General features: G+C 30.7%; 1 protein-coding gene across 1 annotated transcript; it reads right to left on the bottom strand.

Moving 5' to 3' along the window:
* Window positions 1-189: 189 nt before the first annotated feature.
* Window positions 190-6,022, bottom strand: LOC104895520 (AP2-like ethylene-responsive transcription factor AIL6). Its single transcript, XM_010682058.4, has 9 exons — window positions 5,357-6,022; window positions 4,598-5,198; window positions 4,414-4,496; window positions 1,905-1,913; window positions 1,701-1,789; window positions 1,512-1,585; window positions 1,356-1,406; window positions 1,181-1,257; window positions 190-1,091 (listed from the first exon to the last, which is right to left on the bottom strand). The coding sequence occupies exons 1-9, from the start codon at window positions 5,526-5,528 to the stop codon at window positions 616-618; spliced, it is 1,632 nt and encodes a 543-aa protein (XP_010680360.3). The 5' UTR covers window positions 5,529-6,022; the 3' UTR covers window positions 190-615.
* Window positions 6,023-22,119: the final 16,097 nt, after the last annotated feature.

Here is a 22,119-nt window from a genome sequence, read left to right as displayed (position 1 = left end):
TAAGAAAATCCTAAACCGAAACACGATTAGGAAGTGAAGTTTGAACTTATAAACTCTAAGTACCAAGTGTGTTTCCTACGAGATCCTACCAGCTACACGAAACAAGCTTGGTTAGAAAGACATTAAAATAAGTACAAATTCAACTTTCATGTAGTAAAAGTATACGCCATGCGGGAGTACGAGTTGTAATGGAACTACAAATAATGAAACTTTTTTTCTTTTCTGAAGACATTTATGCAATGACCCATTTCACGAATCTAGTCATTCAGCCATTGATATAAAGCTATTTAGCTATACATACACAAAATTTCCAGTATTTGTCTCTAATTTCTACCAAGTCGCATAATGAAGCCCCGAAATATCTATTATCATCAGCCTTTGTCAAAAGGTTAATCACTACACTAGCTAGCTAGGAGGCTAAATGGGTCAGATACTAATATCAAAACATAATATTTGGTCAGCTAACAAACCATAGGGGAAATTACCTGTTAATAGGAGAGACATCTCTGGGACAAAATTAGCTTTCTTCTTTGATCAATAGCACTAATTAAGCTTTAACTAATACCTAAAACTAAAACCTTCTACGCAGTTAACCCTTCATTAGTTGATATCTCTTTAATATGACTGATGAGGCCATATGTAAAACTCTGCTGGTGTCTGTGGCATCAGCGACATCATCGGAGCCACTGAAGACAATCCGGAACCATAAGAATCCGAAGTAACTGCTTGAGCCCCACCATTGGAATTCAGGTGATGAAATAGGTTCTGGTGGAAAATAGCAGTTGCGGTATCATATGGCACACATGTGATGGGGGGAACTGATTGAATAGCAGAAAAGTTGATGGTACTGCTTGTACCACCACCACTGCTCCCATTGCTAGAATGTGATTGTTGGTCTAGGCTGAGTGTCGGTTTCTGATCAGCCGCCTCAGTAGCTAGCTTCAAACGCTTCGCAGCCCCACCAATAGGTAGGTTGCTCTTAAGGATGGCCTCCACATCATAACGGTTCATCTCGAAATTGGTCACGGCATTTACGCCTCTAAACTTGATGGCTGCTATATCATAGGCCTCAGCTGCTTCCTCCTCGGTAGCTGTCAAGCATTTTGAAAACCACGAATCAGATACTTGAATGAGTTAACGAGTTTTATGTATGATTAGAAAGCAATGGGTTATTACTTACCAAAAGTACCAAGATATAAATCTTTGTTGCCAGCAACACGGCCTATCCTTGCTTGCCAACGCCCTTGCTGATGATGTCTGCATATCAAATGAGCGAATTAATACGTTGTGATCATTGAAAACACAAGTAAGCAAAATACAACATCAAGGCAGGAAAGCTTCAATAGTGTATGAACCTTGTGACACCCCGGTAAATTGATGCACCCCTAGAGAAGCCACTACTTTTCCTGCAAATATTTACACAAGAAATCAGATCAGAGATAGCCAAAATAATATGGAGTACGAACTTCAACCACCTAAAACAAAAAATAAGAAATTGATGAGAGGCCAACCTTCGGAGGGAGGCGATGAATTCTTGCTTCGTCACATGTTTCATGTCCTCACATTCTTTACTGTAATTTGACATCTGCATGGAGAAGACATAATTACACCAATAATTAGCAATTTTGATAATAATTTGAAGTCAGATATCTAGTATAATTAGTATGACTTGAAATTCAAAAAGGATGGACAAAATTTACCGGGAAATTAGTGGTGGCAGTGGGACCCCAGTACTTTAGAGCTGCCAAGTCGTAAGCCCTAGCTGCCTTTTCTTCTTTGTCATACCCACCTAGACCATAAAAGCACAACATTTTCTCACTTTGCAAATCTTACGCATATAATAAAAGGTACCATTTTTTACATTTTTGGGTGAAGTAAGAAAAATATTATGATAGATTACTCACCTAAATAGACTGCAAATTATTGTAAGCCGACCGCCAAAAGTTGCAAATCATGTCAAAAAGAGAAACACAACGTTAACAGCTGAAGTAACTTACGCAACAAACCCGTATAAAATCGAAAGCAAAAATATCATTGTATAGGAAAGATTCGAGCAATTAAGGACCCCAAGCAAGCATCTCAAAATCATGGCCCAAGTTACGACATTTGCATTCCCAGTTTCCCACCCTTTTCAATATCAGCGAACTATGGCATCTACATCCCCGCTCATAAAACATGGATTAGAGATTTTTTTTCCCTTTAGATACGAATAATATTAAGTATACATTTTCCTATTTTCTAATGCTACACAACATTAACTAACTAGAAGTTAAGGCTCCCCCTTCTCCTGGACTGAAGAGAAATTGAATTGAAATGAATTAACTAAACTGAGATAAACAAATTACAGAGAGAAATTAAACCGAACTAAATTAACTGAAGTGAAAATAAGTCGAAAAGAACATAGCCTAAGTTAGTAGCGCAAGGTAAACAATCGCTGTTGAAGTGTCTCAAACAACACAGACCAAGTTCAGCAAACAAGGAAACTAGCACAAATTACTTAACCACCCAAGCAAAGTATTAGTATTATACAACAAAATGCATTTTAAGTCCATAAACTACAGAAAAGTTGCGGCCTGATTTGAGGGCTAGTGTTTGTAATGTAGGGCATGTAGACAAATTGGTGGCTTGGTCAAACCAATAGATTGGACCGCCTATATTCAAGCAGTGCATGAGAGAGAGAGTGATTATAAAAGTGATTAAAAGCAAAAGCAAAGAAATGGAGGGAAGGGAAGGAGGGTGAAATTGTAGCAGTATGTGTTCAGACATTGGTGTGAGAAAGTGAATGTAAAAAAACTTTTGTCACCACATTATTTTTCTTTTTGTTTCTTTCCTTTACATGTGGAACCACTCTTAGGTCACATCACTGAGTCACCAATTTTTGAATTAATCCCACACTAATTAAGTCTCAGTTAGTTAACTGAGTATAGTAAAAGATTCAACTAAACATAAATGAAGACCTTAAACCATGCTTAGAGAGAATTTGGCATTGCTTGTACATACTCTCATTACAATTATAAGTGGCGACTAAGGTCAAAGGGTGAGCAACTGCACAGACCTCAATATATAAGAGCCAAATATTATTAGTTGTCCACCCAGAGTGAAACAAAATAATAAATAAATAAATCTAATTAAAGGTTGTTCTTTTTCATTATAAAGAATGTAAAGTTGGGTGTAGATTCAAAGAGGTTAATTCTACACCGTGTTTAACTTCATCTCTTCAAGTTCTCCAAAAATCGACATTAATGATTTTTGTTCACCAAAAAAATCTCAATCCTTAAAATTAATTTAGCACAGAGCCCTAAATTATACGAGGTGGTTGTAATTATCTAGCCAATGAAGTGCGGAAACCACTTGAACCAAAACATATCCATCCTACACAGGATATCACTTGTTCCGAACATTCCCTTTCGAGCATTTTACACGCGATCTTTCATCGGTTCCAAATAACATACAACATTAAGTAATAAGTCGATATCGAACTTGGGCCTAAACAATAGAAGCTAACAAATATATAGTCCAAGTAAAGAGTCACCAATAAACTTTTGCATTACACAGTAACAATAAACATAAATGTAGGAGCTGGCACATTTAGAACTTTAGGTTACACAACTTTTACTTTCAGCCTGACCAAACCACCACCAAAGCAAAACAAAAAAAAAAGAGAGAGAAGACAGAAATAAAATCAGATTTATTTATTTTACAATTTAGCAAAATGGCGGCACATTTCTGACTGATGAGTAAACAGTGAAATGAAAGAAATGAAAGCAAGGTCTCAGAGTTCTTCAGTTTTTTGGGGGAAGTATGCAGAGAAAGCAGTACTACTACTACAACATATGAATACTGCATACACCCTAGCACTTACATCAAATCAATCATACTAGTTAACTTACTGTTTATTTTTATTTTTTTATTTTTTTATAAAAAAAAAAGGCAAAAACCTTTAGTTTGATTGATTTAGATACCCCTGCTAGATACTCCATTAATTATTCATTTAGATTTGATGATGTAGTATTCTGCATTTATTTTTATCTGCCATTATTGTTTATCCATCTTTATATTCAATCACTACGGCTCTGATCTTTCGGACTAAACTGAACTGAACTGAAAATAAGTTAAAAAACGAAACTACATTATTATTAATAATTTATTATTATAAATAACTTGTTCTAAAGTTCAAACTTTATAAACTTCAACATAAATTTACATTTTCACATATATGCAACATTAATTTATTTGTCACTCACTCTAAATCCAAGTACTTCACTTATAGTAATATGCAAAAAACATACTCCACATTTTCTCATTTAATTTCCACAAAATAACAAAAGAAAAAAGATACAATTTTTTTAATTAAGATTAATTAAATAAAATGAAGTAAATAAAATGAAGTAAATAAAATTAAATTAAAATTACCTTGACGCCCTTTTCGTGCTTGTCCTTCTCTTCTACAGCTATTATCCCATAGATGTGCTTCATATCTACCAGTCCATCTATGCCTTTTTTTTTTTTTTTTTACCAAAATAACAACATAAACTGAAATTAAAAACAACCCATTTTCTCAAAAATAAAAATTACAAAAAATAATAATAAAAATTACCTAGTAACTCCTCTGTAAATGGAGGTCCTTTGACCAAAAGTATCAGAAATCTTCTTATTACTATTATCAGTATCAACACCAACTATTGATTTTTCTTGCGGAACTACAGCAAGCGACAAACTCCCACCATTGTTATTATTATTATTGTTGTTGTTGTTGTTATTAGTAGTAGTAGTGGTGGTGTAACTCGGGATCAACTCAGTATGAGTTGACTCAATAGACTGACCTACAAACTCGGTCCCACTTCCATTACCGCACCCTAAGTGAGTTGCAGCTGAGTCATCCACCTCGGAGCCCGAGTTAGTAGAGAAAGCAGCTTGAAACGCTTTCAGATCTTGTTGTTGTTGTTGGTGGTGATTTGTGAAGTAGTTAGGTGCCGAGTTATGGTGCTGAGTTGACTCGTAAAGATGAGTTAACTGAGAAGACGAGTCTTGAGTTGTTGACTCGGGTTGGCTGTTATACGATGTCGTATTGTTGTTATCACCGCCAAAGAAATCTTCTAGTTTAGGTACTGTTGATGATGCATGATGATGATGATGATGATCTTCTATTTGTTGGTCCACCACATAGTCTGTGTACATTTTCTGATGATTCCCCCAATCTACAACATAAACAAAATCATTAAAAACAGATCAACAAAATACTTATAGTAAAGTTATTATGTTATATTCCCTCCGTTTCATTTTAATTGTTATTATAAGTGCGTAGATTAAAATGAAACCGAGAGTAGTTATGAGATATGATATGACAATAACTTACCAGTGTTGTAAAATGAGTCAAGATAGTAATGATGAGAAGAGTTAGAAATAGGAGAAGGAAGATTAAGTTGAGGAGTTTGATGATTATGATTATGATGATGTGAAGTTGCTAACATTTCCATTGGTGATAGAGAAAATGAAAGCCAGTTACTACTTGCTGCAGCTGGTGCCATTTTTTTTTTATAAAAAAAAAAAAATCACACAAACTTAAATGCAAAAAAAAAAAAAAAAATGAGAGAGAAAATGATATAGGTGACAGTGGAGGAGTTAGTTAACGTTATGCGATACACACGAAGCTAAATAATGAATAAAAATGGTGCAGTGACTGTTTATTTTTCGGTTCAGACTGAAAGAAAAAAGAGTTAATCAATGCATGCAACGAATTAAAGATGGAGTGATATGAAATGGGTTATAGGGATGCATGAATTGAAGATTATAATGAAGGTGAAAATGAAAAGTAGAGAGAGAAGGTAAGTAGAGTTTATGAGGTAGTAGTGAGAGAAAATGGAAGGTAGTGAGTTTGAGAGAGGAGAGAGAGAGAAAGGAAAAGAAGAGAAGGGAGATGTGGAGGATTATAAGGGGAGGAAAGGGCGGTTTCGGCTGCCAACCGGCGTAAAACCAGAGAGACAGATACACACGCACATACGTTGCACCACACAGGAGTAAGAGAGAGAATTTACCGTGGATCTTATAATACTCGCTCTGTTTCAAAATATAATTCTTATTTCTATCTTCTAATGAGAATAAGATAAGTATTACCTCCGTTTCTTTTTAATTGTTACACTTTGACATTTTACACTATTCATAAATTGCACTTTGACCCTCGTTTGTGCTTTATACGTGAATAAAAACATAGTCATGTGGGATCTTGTTAGATTTGTATTAGTATGTATTTTATTAATATGTAATTTTTATATTTTTTACAAATACAAAATTAGAGATATAAAGGCTCAAAGTAGTGCATCGGCATGCGTGAAAAGTGTAAGTGTAACAATTAAAAAGAAACAGAGGTAGTAGAATTTAAAAGAGGTAGTAAAAAAAATGTTTATTTAAATAAATGTTGTATGGGAAAAGATGATTTTAGGAGAGTGAATGAAGAATAATTATTGATGAAAGAGTATTAATTGTTACACTTAGTTGAATAAACAAATCAAAAAACAAAATTTAAGAAGCAAATAAATGATGGGAACATGATTTTTCTAGACAAAAATTAAGGAAAAATGGAGTTCTTGGTTAGATTGTAGTCCCTTTGTTTTTATTTAATTGCTACATTGTGGTTTGAACAAAGGTTTATTTACTGTTATAGTTAAATATTTTAGAGGATATTCTTTTACTTATTTAATGTAAATTAATGAAAAAATGTGAAAAAAAATATTTTTTAGTAAGAAAGGAAAAACAAATATAATTCTATTACTTTTTGATGGGTCAAATAATCTAAATAAAGAAAGTTTCAAGCAATGAAGCAATAAAAAAAAACAACCGTTTCAGAAAAATGTAGCAATTAGGAAAACATATTACCTTTGTTTCTAATTATGTACTATATTGAAAATTTTCTGCTATTTGATACTAATTTTTATTTAATAATATATTGTTGGATTAATCTCAAAATGTTATATGTGTTACTAATCGATAATTCAAGATATTAACAGATAAAGTAGCTAGTGCATTGGCCTGTTTGAAAATCAACATATTGAATGTATTTAGAAGCCGCGGAAATAATAAATAACACAGTCGATATTTACCGTGGTTTTAATTAAGGAAATGGATTAACGCTTTTTATTAGTACTTAAGGCTACGAGTATTATACTATTATGTATATAAATTGAGGCTGGATCAAGTGTTGAGTTTTTTCATATTTTCTAACAAATTCTAACATTCAATTCCTATCTCAATCATTTGTTTGGGATTTAAAGGATGGGGTGTATAACTTTTAATGGACCTATAGGTGGGGGCGTGTGCGAGGCAACCCAACCTATTAAAACTCAAGGCTACGTGTATCCTGTATCAAGATTGTTATTGTCTATATTTCGTAATACATGTTGTGTTATTGAAAATTTTACGCTGTTCAAAACTAATTTTAATTCAACTTTTTCACCATACCAGAAACCTAATATGTAAATATAAATACAATCATATTATATATTATTGGATTACTCCAGATATATATTTTCAAAATGTTAAATTTTTCATAAATGTACTAATCGATAAATAAAAATATTAATAATCAATTTCGTGCATTTTTCATATGTGAAAGTCGACATGTTGCAGCTTTTAGAAACGAATGAAAGTTTATATTAGTTTAATAATTAGTGTAAATTGCAAGTTAGTGAGAGATGAAGGGTGAGATTAAAAATAAGGAAAGGTGGGAATGGGGGGTTGGGTGAGAGGGAGGCACAAATTTTGTCTAAAACAAACAAGCTCCCGAAAGATACGGATGTAGGCGGTAATCGGAGACTTTGTTTGCTTTCCCTTTCTTTTTTTTCTTGTATGATATGAACAAGCTTTAGTTGATAGAAAAAGGCTAAATACGTTGTTGTTAGATTTTAAAGCGGTCGATTTGTTAAAATTATTTAGGAAGTTTCTAATACGCAAGTATTTTATGTTTTCTCATTGCAATTAAATAAATTCGGATATAAAATCACGATGTCTCATATAAGATCATCTTACTGTAATTTAATATTGTAAGATAAGAGTAATTTGTTATTTAAAATAGATCATTTAAGATAGAAGTAGCCATTTAAGATACAAGGCGAGTCATTATCTAAAATGACTAGTTTAGTAACCTTGAACTTATTTGAACCTACCTGAACTGAACTTATTAAACTTGATTGGACCTGATTCAACTTATTGGACCTGGTTCAACTTATTGGACCTGATTGAACATTATTGGAGCTTATTGGATATGATTAAAACTTATTGATCTCATTGGAACTTAATAGATTTTATTGGACCTGATTGAAACTTATTACACCTCATTGAATTTAATTGGTAGTTATTTGATTTTATTAGGTAAAAAAATTAATGAGTTATAACATAAATAATACCCTAACAATTTTTTTTTTTGAAAGAATAATACCCTAACATATTACACCTCAAAATTTATCCTGAAATAATTATTTATTAAAATTTTTCCTTTTAAAAAATTATTATTATTATCAGAGTTTATTTGACTGAAGATTGAAGTATCTGGGTGCGTAACTGCATACTGCGTTGGATTTAATTTAAGAAAACACACTTGTCTCCCATGCAGCCTTTTACAGTTTTTCTTGTTTTTGTGTTTGTTATATTTTTACTTCTTACGCCCTTTTGTTGATCTTATCTCCACTATGCAGAAAGTGAACAAGTCAAGATTCAAAAAGAAAAAGAGTAAAAGGGGAAATTTTAACTGATCAATTTGTTTTGTTGCTTTTATTTCCTCAAAGCTGGAAACTACATTCCTATTGGTTTTCAATTTTCATGTTATATGAATTAGGATCAATGTACATTATTCTCAAACTGCTTGTCTGTTTAGTCATTTGTAGCAGCAAAAACATCGCTTTGAAGTTGGAATTCATGGGCCACACTACACAGTACACACCTGTGGTCTATATGCTTGTTTCAAGTCTTACCAGTTATAGCGGTTGATCCAAGATGATACTATTAGTAGATACCAAAATCTTTAAAAGCCAAATAGCTAGGGAGAGATTAGTATTGAAAATTTGCACTCTCGTCGTGTTTTGTGTATAAATGTGATATCGACGATTTTTGGATATAAAAAAGTATGATCGACATGTACATTTACCTTTTTTTTTTTTGTAGGGGTTTATATGATAAGGACGGAAAAATATGTCATTCAATTTCCCATTTTACTTTACTAGTTTTTGTTCGGACTTCGCTTGATAATGTATCTGAAAAGTTATGGATTATATTTGAATGTATGACCTAATTATATACAATTATTCCAAAATCTTAATATAATTAGTTTACCAATTACAAATTTACAATATAAGAAGACCATATACAATTATTCCAAAATCTTAATATAATTAATTTACCAATTACAATATAAGAAGACCATATGTCCATATAGTCCCTTTGTTTTTATTAGATACTTCACTTTGACTACTGAATTATTAATATACTCTACATTGATTATATATATGTTTAAGATGCATAAACATCAACATTATCATATAAGATATTGTTGAATTTTTCTCGATGTAGATTTTCAAAATATAAATTTTTATTATTATATTGTATAATTAAAAAATTTAATGATCAATTTTGTATTGATAAGTGTGTGAGTCATAATGGAGAACCTATATAAAAATGGAGGAAAATATAAAAAATTTTGTGAGAAGAATATTGTATTTTTAAATAGAAGTTTTATTTCTGAATTTGCATTGATTTTAGGTGGATTTTTTTTTAAGAAGAGATTGGCATATGTCAAATCTCATATCTAAGCTACTCTAATATATTGTAAGAGATGTCTTTAAAACTAATTAATAAATTGTCCACTCCTCTCTATTATTTTATTCACATGTGAGAAATGAGATGAATTCATTGATCTCACATAATCTACTACACCAATATTGGATTGCATATAATATAGTACATGGTTAGACATGTGATCTTCAGGGTGTGTAGCATGCAACTGATTTAAGTTATTTGAACGGGTCGGACTTGGATCGGATTATGCATAATCCGACTCTGACCCTACAAGAAGTCGGATTTTAAATCCGAGTCAGACTCCGAACATCCGAGTCCCACCCGACTTAAAATCCGAGTCCCACCCGAGTCGGATTTCTGCCCATTTTTTTATAATAAAATAGTTTTCTATAATACAATAATCTAATCATCATTATAATTTATTCTTATAATCATATGGAAATCTTATATAGTACAAATAATTCAAATATTACCATTATTTAAAACAATCATTTCTTCAATGGAAAAATCCTATATAATACCGTTGGCTGAAAGTCGAAGTCAGGTTATACATAAATTATACATTAACATAAATAAGAAAAAAGGATTGATTGACTCAAAGTCGGAGTCGGATTTGGATGTTGATTTATTCTATGCGATCCGACTCCGACCCTCCTCCGACTCGGAGTCGGACTTTTTAAATGGAGTCGGATTACTTTTTTGTCGGAGTCAACTCGGATTTTTTCCTTCGAATTCGGACTGGATTGCCATCCCTACCTATATGAATATTATGGGCCGCACAATATTATTCTTTTGACTCCACTAGGAAATTACTCGATAAGAAGAAGGACCCTACTAAAACAACACATATCTTATGTTAGTCAGCCCAACTATATAGATCAACGCTTGAGAGTAGAAGAGTGTACACAAATTCCTACTTTTAAATACAAGTAAGTAGTGAGGTTCGAACTTGCAAACTCAAAGTCACGAAATGAATTCCACTCCCACCAAACAAGCTTGATTTGAACATACGAGTGGTCAAGGCTTCTTAGTTTATACACCTAGCTAGGCCCTATGTATATATACACCTATGTATATTGTATAATATTGGTGCGAATAAGACAGGTATACTTCTATTAATTTTCTTTAAAACATCATTTTTCAACGTGGAATGTGATACGTGTAGCTTAGTTTAACAAAAGTTTTATTCCCTTAATCTAAACAGTTAATTAGTGGATGAATAATGAAATCTGACATGGTTGGCAACCTACAAGTATCCCAAAAAAAAAAAAAAAAGAGCTTAATGTTAATGAAAATTAACTTTTTAAATTACTGTCAAAGAATTTGTCTTATGCGTACAAAGGAGAAAAATAGCTAAGGAATTTAGAGACAAAAGTTAACATGGGATGGGAGGCAAATAAAAATCTTGCAGAAAACTTACTCTTTTCTTTTATTTATAAATACAGGTTTTTATAGAACTAATAATCACAGTTATTGTCAGGATAATAAAACAAGATCAATTAATTATATCTAGTGATATTCGTTACTTGTACTAATTTATTGATCTACCGACCTTCACAAATCTAATAATTTAATTATTTTATCTGTTTTAATTTAGTCGTGGCACTTTCTATTTTGGGAAATTTCAATTTAATTGTGACACTTTCATTTTGGGAAACTTCTCTCTATCTCTCTCCTAGTATATGGGACCATTTTATTTTCTTTCTCTATCTCTCTTTTCTCCAAACATTATTTAGGAGTCCGTGATTTTAAAAGTGTCACAACTAAATTGAAAAAGATGGCAGGAAAAGAAAAAACAACCTAAGAAACAATATAATCGAGTTTATAAACACTTGACTATTCTATTCTAAGCATGGAAGACCAGTCAAAGCAATTAAAATAGTAAGTAAGCTAGCCTTTTGGGTTAAATTTAACCATTCTCCCCTTTTTTCTCGCTTTTCTACTTGGTAGAGTAATAGATTACAAAAAGTACTAAAATTTCTAGTCATTTGCAAACATGTTAATCCATGCGTATCATACTTTTCTTTTTCTTTATCTTTTACCAGCTATGCAACAGACATAAGATTATAAGATGACAAAATAGTAATCTCTCGTGCCAAAGAGTCAATACTACTATGTTAGAATATTTTCAATGAGTGTGATTTAAGAAGTCACGTTACAAATTAATTTTCAAGATTTCTTCTTGTAAAAGAGATGTTATATCAGTGAAAACTACTTGGATTAGAGTAGTTAGTTGCTATACTTGGTATGCATCTAATACGTTTTTTGTGTATATAGTGTTTGTCTTGTTTTTTTTTTTCTTAGTTTGCTACTTTACAAAAACAAATTCTATGATTAGTCTCTGTTAGTAGCTTCAGTACGCATGACAAACATTTTTTTATAAGTGGTTTTGTTTTATTATTTCATAAAATAACGGTACATATTACAACCAGCTTAAGCTCTTCTCAAAGGTAGCAGAATGAATATTACTAGCAATCAATACATCAGGGAAAGGATTATAACCATGTTATGAATTTGTCCTTTCTCGTAAGACCTTGTTTAGCAAGCTAAGAGAGTCTGCCACAACGTTTGAATCGATTAGGGCTCTTGTAGATTATTTTCATTTCCAGCCCTCTTCCCATTTCATTCGTGGTGAAATTAATGGTGAAGTTAAGATTCCATGGCCCCGGGCTATCACCATTGCACCATCAAACCGCATTTGCCGAATATGATTTCACTGTAAGCTTGCAATTTTTGGTACATTCAAGGGTTGAGGAGATTTTTAGGGCTCTATGGATCGCAAAATTCTTCGCATGATTAATCGTCATGAAAGGTATTGGACTTGAGAAGAGACACGACAAACATTTTTTTGTGTATAGAAGTTTTGCTAGATGCATCTAATTATTAGCTTCCAATCATTTATAGGGAGAAGTTTGATGATTTGTGTTATCTTAAAGGGTAAAAGTTAAAACAACGTCCATAATAATGAGTTTTCGTGCATGCAATGTCTGATCCATGCATCATCACATATATCTCACACAATCACATACATATAAAGCATTTACGACGTGCAACATAGGAACACAGTGCAAAAATCATTTTTATGACCATAGAAAAACTGTTATATACTTGTATATGCGCCCTTTCTTACTTGAGTTAGAAATAAGAAGTATACATCATCCAGTTCTTTGTAATTGACATGTTTTGACTTCCACCACAATATATAGTATTAAAATATCAACAATTTTATAATATTTGCTTATCAACAAATAGAGATATAAAATATAGTTTAAAATGTTGAATTGACAATCATGCCTAAAGAATCAGGTGATCAAAAAGTACTAAATATTTAACAGAAACAAGGTGATTATATTATTATCCAACTCTTTTTTTGTATGTAATGTATTATAACTAATTCAATTTCTTGTGTATCATTACGCTTGGAATTTGCGGCAATATTACAGGGAAAGATCCACTACAAAAGCAATTATTGTACTCGTGGGGTTAAGGCCATAACCGTCCACTTTAACTTAATAGCCGTTCACATTTTCCATTTTGGAGTAGCTGGAAGTGAAAGCATAGTACTCCGCTACTACGTGACTACATGCTTCAAACGTGGAGAACAAACCATCTCCCGCAAAACCTAATACTCTATTGCAGAAGTACCATAGATATATTACAACTAGACGTAATTCCGGAGAAAACCTGTGTTAGGAGCATTTTCGCCCTATTTTTTTCGAACTAAACTAAGCCGAACATAAAATTAAAGCGAACTAAACTGAATAAAAGTGAAATGAAATGACTTCAACTGAACTGAAATAAAACTGTCAGGGGAAAATAGTTAAACTAAATTGAACTAAAACGAATCGGACTTAACATAAATTGTGCCTAAAAATGCAGGGTCTTTGTGTGGTGAAAGAACTCAAGCTCAGTTAATACTAATACTCACAAGATTCTACCTTGAATTGATGATTTAGGGCCTGTTCTCTTCGGCATAAAATAACTGAACTGAATTGAACTGACTGGAGCTGAAATGAACTGATTTGAACTGAATTGAATTGAATTGAATGTAATAAATATATAAATAATATTGAAACAATAATAATATGAATATTAAATAATAATTATAATGATAAGTAATAATAATGAATAATAATAATAATAATAGTATTTTGGATATTTCTAAATGATAATTATAAATATATAATATTAATAATCATAAATTATTAATAATAATAATTAATGATAAAAATGATACTCCCTCTGTTTTTTTTATCATTCCTACTTTTCTGTGCGCGTCTTCCAATGCACGTTTTAAAACTTAATTATCTTTCATTATATATTAGTAAAAATTATAACGATTGAATATTAATAAAGTACTAATTGAGACGAATCAAACAAGACCCCACATGACTATGTTTTTTCTTATAAATTGAGAACATTTGAGAAGATTCTCTCTATGTATGAATAGTGTCAAGATTCCAAGTGAGAAGGATAAAAAAAAACAGAGGGAGTACTTAATAGTAATTATTTTATATTATTTGTATTAATATAGTAATACTTGATGATGATATATAATAACAGTAATATCTAAGAAGTAAATTAATATTACTATTTTAATAATTATATCTAATAATATAATAATATTTAGTAATAAAAATAATGATTGGGTTGGACCGCGTAAATTACATCATAAACCGTCTTGACGCGATTTGATTGGTTTATGGGCTAAAAAACGTGGGTTTATTTGTGCTTTGACCTAAACCATGTTCCTCCTAATAATAATAGTAAATAATGAGTAAAGCTATAATAAACAACAATAATATATAGAAACAACAACAGTAATAATAATAATAATAATACTTAATAGTAATGATATAAAAATAAATAATAATAATAATAATAATAATAAAGTAATTAGTAAAATAAATTATACCGACATAATAATAATATTTAACAAAATGGTTATAAAAGAATGGAGTTGAACTGAACTGATTGGAGCTGAACTGAACTGAACTGAAAATAACTTGGGGAGAACAGGCCCTTAGTGAGTAGCTAATGTCTATTGTAATTATTGAATCCTCTCATGCTCACTTCACAATATCGCATTTACTTAGAAGTAACCGCTTAATATATTTGTCTCCGTTATTTTAATCTAAACACTTTTCTTTATAGATCGTTTTATTTTAGTCTATACACTTTTATTTTATACTTTTCTCAACTTTTAGAAACTCTCTCCATACTTTTGGACTCTCTCTCTCACATACTTAATACTTTTGGCAAATTTCTTAATTATATTATCCCTAAATGTAAATCGTGATCATGTAAATCTTTTAAAACGGAGTTAGTAAATCTTGTACAATATAATACTTCTCTAAATTTTATCTATTTAATTTATTATATGCAGGGGCAAGCAAAATTCTAAGACGTAACTGAACCACCACTTATTTTGTAGTAAAAGATTATTATCAAATGATATAAAAGTAAACAAAATAACATGAAATGTATACCATTATCTGTATAGTACATGTCATTCTTGTTAAAATCTATAACATTTTGAATGTTACACAATAAAGTTACACAGAAAAGTCGAATACACCACTCTCTTTTATCTTACTCACACTATTCTATAACCTTTTAAACAATTTTATAATTACTATATTTATGACTTTAGGAATGAAAAAAATATGAAAAATAATTATTAATTTTTTTTTATTGATTCATATAAGTCACGGCAGTACAAAGTACAAAGAAGGGAAAAGGGATTCGAATAATTATTAAGTATGTACATAATTACACCACTCAATTGCAAAAGTACTACCAGCTTTAAGTTTGAGAAACAGTAACCGAAAATCCCGGGGAAACAGTGGGCCTGGTCATCAGCATTAGGGCACATATATAGTACTATACCTCAGGCCTTAGAAGCCTTAGATTTCTTCATTTTTACCTTTCTAATGAAATATACTCCCACTTTTATGGCGAGTGATTGTAAAATACAATCCATGCACAACCCTTCTTATAAAAATATTCATATAGTATTAGAGTACATACACTATAATTTTTTAATTTTCCAAAAAGTCATCTTAGTTTCCTCAATTTTGCTCCCTGCCACTACAGTTCACCTATTGTTTAAAGTTACCACCTTCTTGAAGTACTATATATTAGTCTATTTCACAAATCAAATTTTGCTCAATTTTTTTTTTTTGTGTAATTGGATGGCTTAGATTTGGACCATATAGTTTGTATTGGTTCGTTTGTTTATCTGGTAAATTTTGAACTCTAGTTTTTTAGTATTTGTGAAAGTGACTTTGATTTTTACCTTAACAAATTGGAGTTTTCAACATACAAACAAAAGAATAAAACACAACTATAGCTACACTTAAGTACCCCCTACCCTTTTTTTGATCTATTCATTTTCTTACGTACTAAAAGATAGAGCAAAATGTTTGAGTTGTCTATTTTGTTCAAACAAGCTTTTCAGCTTTTTTGAGGTCTTGGGCCTCTTGGCCTAGCCAAAAGAAACATGTTTAAAGATTAACGTACAATACATTCTTTGGTTCAAAATATTCGACACATTTTTTTGGACAAATTTGTTAATGTATATTTTTAATTATTAATAACTCGTATTTCCTATAAGTAAAAATTATAAAATTGATAATAAAAGAGTATAATTCAGAACAAGTATATCAATATCTCACATAACTAATTTTATCTTACATAAACGGTACTCTCTCTGTTTTTTTAGGATTTTTTGTCACAAACTATCTTTAACTTTCATGTTTTTGCGAGAAACTACATTAATCATGTGCATGTCTCTCAATGCACATCTTTGAACTTAAATATCTTTCGTTATATATTGGTAAAAGCTATAACGATTTAATATTAATAAAGTATTAAGACGAATCAAACAAGATCCGACATGACTATATGTTTTCTTATAAATTGAAAAAAAAATAAGAAGATTCTCTTTAAGTATGAATAGTGTCAAGATTTCAAGCGAGAATGAAAAAAATAAAAATAGAGGGAGTACAAGTGGAAGAAGAACTCACAACAACTAGAGCAATATGACTATTGATTGAAAGTATATATGAGAAAATACTCTAATGCATGCATGAAAGGTCGATCAATTAGTCTTATCTTAATCACTTCTCATGAATAGAATCTCAGTAGGATAAAAAAATATAAAGATCTAGTTACTTTTAGCCTAATTATTTTCTAGGACTAAACTTGCTAATTACTTAAAATATATATACTACTACACAAAACATTAATTTTCCTGCTGAAGTATAATTTTGTGATGCATTATTTGTATGAAGAGCATCACATGCTTGGCTAAAGTGGAAGTGAAGCAAAAGTAACTACGTGGAGACAGAAAGAGGGAGATTTAGATTTACATTATCACAATACACACGTAGGCATGCACATGCTTTCTTCTCTTGTTCGAGTTAATCTGGTACACCATAACCACATCTATCCATTTCTTTTTCTTTTTCTAAGTAGAGAAGTAGTAGGCTTATACGTATATTCTACTTAATCTACTATACTTGTTCTATGATTATTGGGGCCCACTTGTCAGTAAACAAGAGACGTGGCGACCCGATGGATGTAGTTAAGATTGGAACTCTCCCTCTAATCTTATATCTATCGTCACCATGCATGGTTAATCGGTTAGATGAATAACCTTTAAACTGTTCTTATATAAACCTTAATTTAGAATCCCTAACATTTAAAACGAGGGAGAATGTTAAGGCGAATCCTTCTCTAAATGTTCTTTACTTAATAAGATTTGAACTCCGTAACTTTGAAATCATGAGTGGAATCTATACCAAGTGAATCAAACCAATTCTAGTTCGTTTAACTTATAACACATAATATTTTGTTTTCCTCATACTCTTTCCAAAACCTTCTATTTTTCCCTAAATCTTTTTCTCCCAAAATCTTCTACTTCCTCCGTTTTTTATTAGATGTTACACTTTTCAAGTCACGGACTCCTAGGTAATTTTTGGAGTGGAGAGATATAGAGAGAATGAAAAACAAAAGGGCCTCATGTGAACATGTGATAGGAGAGAGATAGAGAGAAGTTATTACCCAAAATAAAAGTGTAACATCTAATTTAAAATTTCCTAAAATAGAAAGTGTAACATCTAAAAAAACGGAGGAAGTATTATAAATTATAACGGTTAGAAATACGTTTCTCGTTATTGACAAGTATCTAGTTGTTGGACCAATGAAGAAAAAATTACTAAGTATATTATATTGCACGTCTAATCAAGTACTCTTAAAACAATATTGCCTTCAATTATATTTCCAAGCTGAATTCGTGTTTTACAATGCTCCAAACATTCTCATGTAATAATGCTGGCATCGTATGATCTTTTCCAAATCCTTTAAATCGTCGATCTACTCTTATCAACGCTCTATATTTTTATTCTTGTTGCAATAATTAGTTGAGAGAATCCTATATAGATTCGAAGGCCATACTATAATTAGATAAGGAATTAATAGTAACAAAATTTGATTTTACTATTGTTAGTTAGTGTATGTCATGTACCTATCACTATTGCCTCTCATTATCTTAACTAGTAATACAATATTAGAGTGCTGAAACTTTAGATAAGCTCTACTTAGACCTTACTCAAAATCACATTTGATATAATGCTGAAATGTGAAATATATAATTGGGTAATTTCTAGAATGACTCAATCACAATACATAATCATACTGATGTTACTTTAGGAGAATCAAACAATGTAATATACTTCAAATCTCATTGTTTTTTTTTTTAAGGAGTTCCTTTATATATTTAAATTATGAGAAGACAACATACATTGAGTCATTGAGATGTTGACAAACTGCGATATAACAATAATTTAAGAAGTTTGTCTTGTTAACAACTTAAGTATTACTCCTACTTCATAATATTACAATAATTTGCTGCCCTTGTGTGATTTTAATGATGACAACGTGTATATATAGTAGGTAAAATTCGGCCTCAACACCACAAGTTATATTATATGGCGCGGGTGCACCCGACACCACCAATTTTGCGTAGCAAAAACGACACCCCAAACTATTGGCATGTATGCAACGAATGTCATAAATGACGCTAAAGTTAACTTTTCTTGCGACAGCTAGCGGTGAATCCGTTTTTCCCTTTCTTCTTTCGTTTATCATGTTTTATCATTGATTGGAAGCCTTTAGTTACATGAACATGTGTCGAGAAAATTAATTTCAGCTCATTTATGACACTCGTTGCATCCAAGTCAAAAATTAAAGTATCAACTTTTTATAATTTTTATTAATATACTCCCTCCGTCCTTTATTAGTTTACCCCTTTTGACTTTTCACATTTATCGATGTAAAACTTTGAGTAATAATATCTTTAATTATGTATTTGTAAAAATTATAAAAATTTAATATTCCAAAACTACATATTGAGACGAATCAAACAATATCACACATGATTATATTCTACTCCCTCCGTCCCATAATGTAGTGCTCACTTCTCATTTTTCACAAGAATTAAGGAAAATGGAAAGACTTTTAGAATTTCACAAAAATATATATAAATATTTATTGGGTATTTTTGTCTTGGAACTAGTTTTTTTTATTCTTTTTCCTTTAAAATAAAATGAAAGAGCAATAAATATATCTTGAAATGGTGTAAAACAATAAATAGGGGCACATATTTTAAAAGAAAGTAGGGGTATTTTGGAAAGTTTTATGTAGAAATGAAGGATAATTTAGTCCAAACAAATTGATAAAAAAGATATAGGCTTAACATTTTGGGACACCCAAAGAGGAATGCAAGCACTATATTATGGGACGGAGGGAGTACTTACATATAAAGTACAAATGACGGTCAAAGTAATAAAGACGAATAGTGTTATAAGTCAAAGTGGGTAAACTAATAAAGGACGGAGGTAGTATAAATTAAGGGAAATTCTCACTAGTACCATCCAACTATCGACTTTTCTCAATGGTAAACATTTTTTTATTATCTTCCCAATAATACCACTATATTTATGACTTTTTATTTAAAGTGTTTTATTATTAACAGAAATTAGGCTAAACTTTAAATGTAACTAATAAATATTAAAAAAAAAGAATATTTACCCTAATCTAATACTTGGCTGCCATACGCACTATCCAACACCAAAAATTCATCCTCATCAAAATTGGACCTTCCTCTGTTAATTGGAATGTGATGAATCGTTGGGATGTTGAATTATAGGAGGAAAAGTTAAGATAATGGGTAGGATTATATTTCTACTTTATATCCATTAATAATTTTAACTTATTTTTAATGAAAAAATCAATTTAATTAAGCAGTCATAAACATAGTGGTACTATTGGGAAGGTAAAAGAATAATGCCTACCATTGAGAAAAGTCGATAGTTGAATGGTACCAGTGAGAATTTCCCTATAATTAATTAAATTAAGGGTGCGTTCTGTTCAACTTAAAAAATTAAGTTTCAGGTCCAATAAGTTCAGATAAGTTCAGATAAGTTCAGATAAGTTGCAATAAGGTCTAATAAGTGCAATAAGTTCCAATAAGGTCTAATAAGGTCCAATAAGTTCCAATCAGGTGCAATAAGTTCAATCAGGTGCAATAAGTTCCAATCAGGTCTAATAAGGTCCAATAAGTTCCAATCAGGTCTAATAAGGTCCAATAAGGTCCAAATAGTCAATGTTTAATAAACATTTGTATTATTGTCCACTATTTTGTTATTCATAATTTCATATCACTATTAGCGGATTATGTTATTATTAGAATTTTAATTAAAGTACCACAATGATTATATAGTATTATACTTGTATTAGTGTCTATTATTTATTATTTATTTGTATTATGTCTATTATTTATTATTTATTTGATATGTCTTTATTTTATTATTATTTGTATTATGTCTATTATTTATTATTCATATTACTATTAGCTGATTATGTTATTATTAGAATTTTTTATTAAAGTACCACAATGTATAGTATTATACTTGTATTATTGTCTATTATTTGATTATTCATATTGCTATTGAATAATATTATAATCATGGTCAAATAATTAAGGTTAACAATAATAATAATATTATTATAATTACAATATTTTGCAATTCGTCTTTAAATAACTAGAGATAACAATATTATAATTACAAAATTAATTTTTGATTTTCTACTAGTGTTTTATAAAATTAAAACAACACTATTAGATATATTAGTGATGAAAGTTATGTATAGGCAAATATATAAATAGTAATTTTTTTGTTAAATTAATTATCATAAGAGATAATTAATAATCATTATTTTTTAAAGGACGAATTATAATAATTATTATTCCTAAAAAATTTTGAGGGGTAGTATTTACGTTAGTGGTAATATTTATGTTATTCATGGTCAATGTTTTTGTCTAATAAGGTCAAATAAGTTTCAATCAGGTTCAATAAGGTCTAATAAGTTTCAATCAGGTCCAATAAGGTCTAATAAGTTTCAATCAGGGTCAATAAGTTCCAATAAGGTTCCAATAAGGTCAATCAGTTCAATCAGGTCCAATAAGTTCCAATCAGGTTCAATCAGGTCCAATAAGTTGAATCAGGTCCAATCAGGTCAATCAGTTTAATAAGTTCCAATAAGTTCAGTTCAGGTTCAATAAGTTCAGTTCAGATAAGTTCCAATAAGTTCAGGTCCAATAAGTTGAATAGAACGCACCCTAAGTACAATCAAATTCATATTTTGAACACTACAAAAAAAAAAAGGAAAATAGAAGTCTATCAAGAAACTTGATGGTGTATTAGTCAAATATTTGTTTTAAAGATCATAAAAAACAGAAATGCAACTAGTAAAATAAGAGAGGTAGTAGTATCATCAGACAAGAATAGTACTACTATTACTAAGATAACTTATTGATTGTGACTTTCATAAGTTGTTTCTACATTGGATTTGCAATCAAATTGCATAGAATTGTATGAGTCAGCTCGAATCCAAAGAGATTGGTCTGCACTCTGCACCAAATTGGCGAGTGTGAGTCTCGCAAATACTACTAACTCACATGGCCTAAAGAAAGAGCATAGTCATAGTGTCCAGAACCCAAAGGATAATTAGGTTTTTCAAATCCAATTCATCATCATCGATATAGAAAAAAGTACTCTTTTAATTATCACCAAGCCAATAATTGTGGCAGTTAGTTGCACTATTATTGGTTAAAGTTTCGTAACATGTACCTACCTTATTAGCTTTCGTGATAATACATGCATGCATGCATATATATCATAATCTCAATATATTATGGGATGACCAAATACTTTTTGTTTTGAGTTGTGGAGTAGGTCTTTTTACAAGGATCGATGACCTTACACGTGG

Source organism: Beta vulgaris, chromosome 6 (genome assembly GCF_026745355.1).
Source record: "Beta vulgaris subsp. vulgaris cultivar EL10 chromosome 6, EL10.2, whole genome shotgun sequence".
NCBI classification, from domain to species: Eukaryota; Viridiplantae; Streptophyta; class Magnoliopsida; order Caryophyllales; family Amaranthaceae; genus Beta; species Beta vulgaris.
This window is presented reverse-complemented; position numbering and strand designations above follow the sequence as displayed.